This window comes from Mercenaria mercenaria, chromosome 11, assembly GCF_021730395.1.
Source record: "Mercenaria mercenaria strain notata chromosome 11, MADL_Memer_1, whole genome shotgun sequence".
Lineage (NCBI taxonomy): Eukaryota > Metazoa > Mollusca > Bivalvia > Venerida > Veneridae > Mercenaria > Mercenaria mercenaria.
Genome location: NC_069371.1, coordinates 58,853,980 through 58,862,571, shown reverse-complemented (window position 1 = coordinate 58,862,571; position 8,592 = coordinate 58,853,980). Strand labels below are relative to the sequence as shown.

General features: G+C 32.6%; 1 protein-coding gene across 1 annotated transcript; it reads left to right on the top strand.

Moving 5' to 3' along the window:
• The first annotated feature begins 4,227 nt into the window (after nucleotides 1-4,227).
• On the top strand, nucleotides 4,228-5,827 carry LOC128545997 (uncharacterized). The gene is made up of 3 exons (XM_053518305.1): nucleotides 4,228-4,458; nucleotides 5,011-5,191; nucleotides 5,722-5,827. Exons 1-3 carry the CDS (start codon nucleotides 4,314-4,316, stop codon nucleotides 5,825-5,827), a joined length of 432 nt encoding a protein of 143 aa, XP_053374280.1. The 5' UTR covers nucleotides 4,228-4,313.
• Nucleotides 5,828-8,592: the final 2,765 nt, after the last annotated feature.

Sequence of the window (8,592 nt, the reverse complement as noted above, 5' to 3'; positions counted from 1 at the left end):
ATAATGTTTATTATATTGACGCTTAACATCTGCATCTTTTTATGTGAGCTTGAAATCCTGTTTAATAAGTAACTACTTGAAATCATGTTTCGTTAATACAGCCAGGGAGCCAAATGCATGAAAAGTGAATTTACCTGTCCGGTCATGCTATAGTCTGTATCTATACAAATTATGAAAGTAAAATGTCTTGCGGATAGAAAAATCGGGTCTGCAAAAAAAAAAGCTCTTGCGAAATTTGAGAATACTAAGGGGAGATAACTCTGTTTATTTGCAGTTTTTTTTTTAAGATTCAAAATGCTACTTTGCTAACAAAACATGACAACACGTTTATAAAATCAGTTCAAATATGTTTATTTCACCATGAGTTTATATACATTTTAATACACAATTTGACATGTAACATATCAGAAAATAATTAACAGATGGTGCACTGAATATCAAAATCAAGTCTGCATGATTCAAAAGCTGTCGAGTCTGTGAGTTAAATATTCAAATACTTACAGAGTTTTTCGTAAAAGTAAGGAATACATGTTAAACTTAGAGTTCTTTCCTTGCGTAATAAAGCAAATATTACGTAATAAAATGTAAATAATGTTTGTCTTGCGCAATAAAATATGAGCCGTGCCATGGGAAAACCTACATAGTGGCTTTGCGACCAGCATGGATCCAGACCAGCCTGCGCATCCGCGCAGTCTGGTCAGGATCCATGCTGTTCGCTAACAGTTTCTCCAATTCCAATAGGCTTTAAAAGCGAACAGCATGGAGCCTGACCAGACTGCGCGGATGCGCAGGCTGGTCTGGATCCATGCTGGTCGCAGACCCACTATGTTGGTTTTGTCATGGCACGGCTCATATATACTTACTAACACATTATTGCATTTGCAGCTGACATAATAATCATTAGAGTTGCTTTTTATCTATAATGACATAAAACATTAGCAAAACACTTGTCAGACATTCGATTCTTTGAGACAGAATAAATATTTTACCATACCGTTGATTTTTTTTGTACTTTCCCTGCAAAAATAAGTACCGTATTTCTTATATGTAATTTGTGGTTTTTCAACCTGCATCATCTGATAATGTGACTGAAAAGCGCTCTGAACATTGGGATCAAACAGAAGGGTTATACTTCCAAACTGAGTTTTAGAGATATCACACAGATAGCTATACAATATCAAGAGTTTTGAAACTTAAACAAAGCATAGAGCGAAAATATCCTATGGTTGTTCGAAAACTTTTAATATTGTTTTCATTTATAGAAAATGAAGCTAATAAGTTATTGAAGATTAACAGCAAAATGCTGTTTTCATTATATTCACTTTGATCTGATACAAACCATCAAACCTATATTCAGTTTTATAAGCAAAAGTTCTTTCATTTATTGAAAATTGGAATGAAATATATTTGATAATTTCATAGTCGCAAAATGAACCAAGGTCGCAAAAAATGTATCGCAGATATACAAAACACCTGTTAGGACTTCTTCAGCTCAAAATTACTGCAATTATGTAACGTCTTGTAAAAAACATATTTATAATTCCCACATACAACAGATGTATTTTCTTTAATACGTAGAAGTCAAAACAGGAAACGTAAATTATTTCTTCTGTTTAATTCTTTGAAGAGGGAAAGGATCGAAGGATGTAGTTCTATACCGTGTTCACCCTTATCATGCTGGACACGACTGATTCTGCCTTTGCGACCAGTGTAGATCGTGATCAGCATGCACATCCGTGCAGTCTGATTTTGATCTGCACTGTTCGCCATTCAGTCAGTATCTTTTTTGTGCGCACCCTTTTTAACAGTTAATGGTACTCAGCGTCCAAATTGAAAGATGGACAAGTTCATTAAAACATTTAGCATGGTATGGGATAACAAGTTTTCCCTATTATTTGTTTATTTACTTATTCATTTATTTATTTAGTTATTTATTCATTTATCAGTCTCTATTTATTTTACATTAATAGCACACACGTACGCCTTTAAAGCTATTCAGATATTTTTGGTTTGGTCAAAACAGCATCATATTTTTCAACCTCTTCTATCCTTAAGACAGACTTCTATTTAAATGTACATCGTATTTGAACAGATCAATGTGATGCATTCATTGACATTTACAGCGTATTAGTGACAATGAATCGTCTATTAACTTCCCTTTTTCTAGTTATATGGAATTACAGGCTTCCTAGTGGGAAACTGTTTTACAACTTCTGTTAAGTAATTTGTTTATCTATTGGTGTTCCAAAGAAACACAGATCGTTTTGCTGCCGTTAATACAATACAAGGACAACTAAAGTCCGTTTATCTCTAACTCATTTAGAAATCATGTCAAAACAATTTTAATTGTTGACGCATTGCTACATCGTTACTCACTGTTTTTCAGTTTAACCCTTAGCCTGCTGGCGGCAAGTGATTCTGCCTTTGCGACCAGTGCAGACCAAGATCAGCCTGCACATCCGTGCAGTCTGATCATGGTCTGCACTGTTCGCTATTCAGTCAGTAAATATTTAGTAAACACCCCTTCAAATGATAAATGGTACTGCCCATATTGGATGATGGACCAGACCATTATAGAAATTTAGCATGGTAAGGGTTAAGTAAAGTAAACACGTCTTCGTCTTAGTCTATTAATGTCATTTTGCAATAACACATTGATGATCTATTCCTGAAAAGAATCTGCTCACTAAAGCAGTTTGTGGTCAGTGTTTGTGACTGACTTATATTATCATTATTTTCATCAGTTAATACTTTTTACAGTTATCTAGGCAAATCATTTAATATAAGTATTAGAGCTATTCGTGCAGATATTTAGATTTTCACTGTATTTATTCGATAAATACAATGTAAGATGTTAAGTTTGAAATTTACATAACTGTGTAGATTAGCCTTCCTTTCAATAGACAGGCTCAAAATGAATCTGGTCAAAAATAAATTAATTTTATAATAACATGTATCCAATAATTCATCTTTAGAGAGTCTAGTCAAACGTTCAGTCTAGCTGTCACTCAACAGTTCTTACAAGATCACGTAGTAGACGTGCATTTTTTTTTTTATAGAAAACGAAAATCAGAAATCATCTTCCTTATTACTTTCAATCATTCCCTTGAGTCTGTTCTTTACAAAATGGAACTGTATTTCTAGATATGAATTTGCTCGGAAAAGAAAAAACATTGATCTTCCAAATGGCAGCAGCAGCTACAAGGAATACAAGCAATATACATTATTGCATTATTTCTGAAATGTGCTGTTTAACTGTATTACAGACTTACGTCTTATTTTCGTAGAAGAAAAATGTGTTCATCTCACGAACAATCACGATTTTGTTTTTAAAATTTGATATCATAGAACATTTTGCTAAGATTTAAACTTCGATGAAAAGGTACATTTACAGAGAAAATATAACAATAAAATAAAATTGATGAACAAAACTTACAGAAACTGTATGACACAGTATAAGGACCATCAGTCCGGTAGGTATTTAAGGGCTATAGGCTACGATTCGTCATCTCTTATAACACATCTAACAAAATAGAACGTTTATCTAAACTGAATATATGTAAAAGTTAGAAATGTATTTGTAACATTAACACTTGATTATAAAAGTTATTGACAGACAATATTATACCTAGATGTTTTTTCTTCAATGAATTCACGGCAATACTACAATATTACGCACACACTGTAACTTAACTTAGAATATACACCATTTACACCAAAGAGTTGCTGCTTTCAAATTCATTCGCCAGACAATTCTATTTTACATTCAAAGCATTGACGACCGATCTTTTGTGAAATTATGGCAAGACGATTGTACCAATAAGACGTTTTAAGGCTTTAGGACCCTAATAGAATCGGCAAAAGCCGGTAAATATCGACATATATCGTCAACGTCCGTAGAGATAACGGAGACGAATCGGCTACTTTCGGTTTTTCTAAAATTAGTAACGGTGCATGGGTTTCCCCCAGCTATGACGTCACTTTTGGATTTCCTAATGGCTGGCGTTGTCCGAGATCAACGAGGTCGCTTTGCTAAAAATGACCAAAATGAAGAGTTTACTGCTGCGAAACGTCCAAAAGATATTGTTACTGATCATAATTATGGAGTTGGTGTTATGTGTGACGGTGATGGCTGTGTAAAAACAGAATGCGGTGCATTTTTACACCTAGAAATTGGTAAACACGTGAATCGTGATGGATGGAGACACGGCCGAAGAATTGTCGAATTTGACACTCTGCTTTCAAGCTTGAAAACATGTAAGAAATGTAAGCTAGGACCTGTGCCTTTGACAATTTACAGTGTGGTCGGTGAAATGAAAAAAGGGCTGAGTGGATACCTGTATGTACAATGCCAGAATATAGAGTGTGGATATATAAACTGTGTTCCCCATGGAAAGACACATCACATGAAACAGAAAGGAATGCCCTGTTTTGCTGTAAATACAAAGCTTGGAACTGGTGAGTAAAACCTTGCATTGATTGTTTACTTATCTGGTTTATTTTATTGTCGGAATAATTCACTGATTAGATTGTTTTATATGTTTGACAGCCATCTAATGTCAAAACTTCACAGTACCAAAATAATGGAGGATAAAAAACACAGTACACGGTCATGTAAAGTTATTGGTATTTGTCGCTTGTGCATACAGTGTGTAGACACGGTAAACATTAATCGTGTACTGTACACACAGATTTAAATCATCATGGCCGCAAAGAAACTGCTCAATAATTATGTTTTTATTAATTTTGAATTTATTGTCAAAACAGATTTTGAAGAGGTATTAAGGATAAGGTAATTCAAACAGTAATATTTATATTTTTTAAGCATCTAGTTAACAATACTGTAAAGTCATAAATATTCACAGAAAACTAATTTGTGGTGTTTTATGTTCAAATATTGAAGTCCTTGAATTCTACTACCCTCAAAATAGCCATTTTAACCCAAACCATGAAATTGAATGATTTCACATTATATGATTCACATTATACAAAATTTTTTTAATGTTTCAGCTATGATTGACAGCATTGGTGACCCCGTGCGGGTGAACAATTTCTTGTCAACATTAAACATCCAACCAATTGTTAACTCTAATTTGAAAAAAATGGAGAGAAGGGCTGGTGATGTTGTAGAAAAAGTTGCCCAACAGTCTGCTGCAGCTGCAGCAAAGGATGCTTTCACGAAAGAGATGGAGTAAGAAATTTATGTATTTTAACAGAGCTTACGGATTTTGGGTGTATTTTTTTTTTTTTTTTGGATTTAACGTCTCACCGACACATGATAGATCATATGGCGACTTTCCAGCTTTAATGATGGAGGAAGACCCCAGGTGCCCCTCCGTGCATTATTTCATCAAGAGCGGGCACCTGGGTAGAACCACCGACCTTTCGTAAGCCAGCTGGATGGCTTCCTCACATGAAGAATTCAACGCCCCGAGTGAGGCTCGAACCCGCATCGATGAGGGGCAAGTGATTTGAAGTCAGCGACCGTAACCACTCGGCTACGGAGGCCCAGGATTTGGGTGTAGTAACATTCTAAATTTGAAGCTATGTAATATGATATATTTGCTATTCATTCAAGTAAAGATTATTTAAAAAAAAAATCTGATTATAGGAAACATGGAGAACCAGGATATTTTGTTTATTTTGTATGAATGATTTTTTTTTTATAAACTGAGTATTTAAGTGACAGTTTGTGTATTATTTGACCATTTTTTTTAACAGGGATGTGGCGCAAGTAGAAACCGACGAGGCAGCAAAATCTATGGAAGGTGTAATTGATGACCTGGGCGTTGCTACATTTCCAGATTCATCTCCAAGTTTGAGGTAACTAAATAAGTATCAATAGATAATATTGAACTCTTCAGTGTATTGTATTTACTGGCAAGACATTCAATAAATGTTTTATTGCATGTAATCTTAATTGAATTTTAGTATTTTTTAGCAGTGCTTTGGGGACATACTTCTTGTCTTGTCAACGTTAATACAAACTTATGAATCATTTCATCTTCTGTAGAGGAAAACTATATCTATGCATATAATCTTTTGAAAACAATGGAATGTTAGTGCTTAGATAACTCGTTAGTTCGGATAAAAATAGAAAAAGATAGACTAATTATATTTTCAGTGCATTTGTATTGAATTTTACTCTATGTTTCTTGTTTTTATATTGCCTACAAGCAAAATCGATGTTATATTAGTCAAGTTTGATTGTTGTAACTCAATGCGTAATAATACCACACAGTCACATGGAATGATAGCACATGCGCAGGAAACCAAACTCAGCGCTTTTGCGCATGAGGTATTCAATTTCTGGGAAATAAGCTAAAATATTCAAGTTAAAGCAATAGAGAATTTGCATTAAGTATTTAAGTAATACATATAATGCAGGTAAGTATCTGTTACTGGATACCTAGTTTGTGTAGCTCGTGTTGTATGTTGGATTATACGCGACGTTAAATAATATTACCATCCATTATGTGAGTAATGTGTACTAGACAACTGGAAGTTTTTTTTCCTTTATAAACGGCTGTTTTTGCATAACATTTAATGATGAATGTAGCTCTATATACAGAACTGATTAAATTATTATGCCTAAAACTTAAATTTTATGAGGATTTTCTACATTTTAGGTTAAATGCCGAGTGAAACATGCGCACTGAATATCTGTAACGTATTTATACACATTCACCAAACCTTTATGCAATACACATTATTTCTACATACCCAGAAATCTAAACCAATTTGCAGGCTTATCAGCGAAATTGTCTCCCTTGAAAACAGATTATCGATTGTATCGATTAGCCGTTATATGTCAATTTACGCCTATTGAAATATAGAAGGAGAAAAACTTTAACACATCAAATGACATCAAAAGCATTGTCTGACAATATTTATTAAGTTATTGAAGTAATCCGCAATTTTTGCACTTTCTTTCAATATAATTTTTAATGAAATAAAATATGATCCTCTTGCTTCCATAAACGTTTGATATAAGTGACTAATTTTGATACCGAGTCCCATTGATTTCTGTAGGAAATGGCAGATTTTAAGCTTTACATGGTCTTTTCAAATGATATATTTTCATATTTATTATCATCTCACAACATTTATTAAGTTATTGAAGTAAACTAGAAAAGTTAATCTTTCTTTCAATGAGTTTATTATTAAGTTATTTTGATGTCTTCTTGCTTCCCTAAACGTTTGAATATCACTGATTTTACTAATTTGGAAATTTTTGCCCGTCTTAGTACACGTGTACTGACACCGGATAAACTGGTACAAGTCTCTGAATTAGATATATAATTTCGTGTTTAATGTCATTACTTTGTCAGATTCGATAAAAAAGATGTTATTTTAAATTACATGTTTAAATAAACATATTTCATTTTTATTCATTTAATACTAATTTTCACTACTAGAATTATTCATTGCATTAAAACATAACATAACATAACATAAAGTTGATTAATATATATAGAACTACAAGTTCATAGTTAAATTTGAATATTGCACGTGTAAATATAACACACTGACATTGAAAGTAATATTCACATTAAAACATATGTTTGCATTTTACTCTTTTTTCACATACCTCACTTAAAAGTAATGGGCAAATATAAAAGACATATTATTCGGCTGCAGTTATTGTAATTATTGTATATCTGTACATCATAAATAAACTCCAATCAAGCATCACTTTCACTTTGTCATTAGTATAATGTGAAAAAAGTGATATGTAGAAATTTTATAAACATATATAGTCTCTTGTAGTTAAATGTAAATGGAAGAGACTGAAATAAACGCATAATAATAATGTACAAGATTAAAATAAAAAAACGCGTTTGAAGAAATTACAATGTTATGTATATCAGATATAGACATGTGCGTCGATCTAATTCCGTCTTTGTCAAATTAAATGAAAATGTCATTTTAAATTACATGTTTGAATAAAAACAAGTTTTAAAAATTATTATTCTTTTAAAATTATTAACTTTAAATTGATGATTCACATATATTTATTCCCTTAAAAGATATAATCAGAAGATTAAATACATATCTAAATTATTACGCGAGAAATAAAATTCCCGGCTCTCAATTTTAAAACAAAACCCGATTGTCATTCATTATTCATTATTTTATAGAATAAAGACTATGGATAATAACAGAATCAATTATAGAATCTTTGCTATATGCTGTAATAAGAGTAATAGAAATTGTAAAAATTGGCAATTTCAAGTTAAGTTACATTTGTCTGATACTGGTTTGCTAGATTACCATGAAAATTGTGATAGGAACTCGTCTAGATATTTTTATGACTTTGTTGAAAATGCATCTATGGATAAATATATTGAAATTTGGAAAAAAAGTTTAGAAAATGAAGTTGGTCCATCTGGTAGAGGTAAAAATAAATTGAGGACCTATCGCTTGTTCAAACATGACTATGTAACTGAGAAGTATGTAAAGTCCTTAATACCTTTGAAACATAAGTCAGCATTAGCAAACGTCAGTTGTGGCGTTGCCCCTATTAGTGAATGGAATGACTTGAGTGAACGATTCCAAACAGGGTGTATCAATACCTGACATATGCTAGCA

Coding starts and splice junctions, on each gene's coding strand:
- LOC128545997 (XM_053518305.1), top strand. CDS start 4,314: ATGAAAAAAGGGCTGAGTGGATACCTGTATGTACAATGCCAGAATATA. Junction 4,459..5,010: donor AAATACAAAGCTTGGAACTG/GTGAGTAAAACC, acceptor TTAATGTTTCAG/CTATGATTGACAGCATTGGT. Junction 5,192..5,721: donor GCTTTCACGAAAGAGATGGA/GTAAGAAATTTA, acceptor TTTTTTTAACAG/GGATGTGGCGCAAGTAGAAA.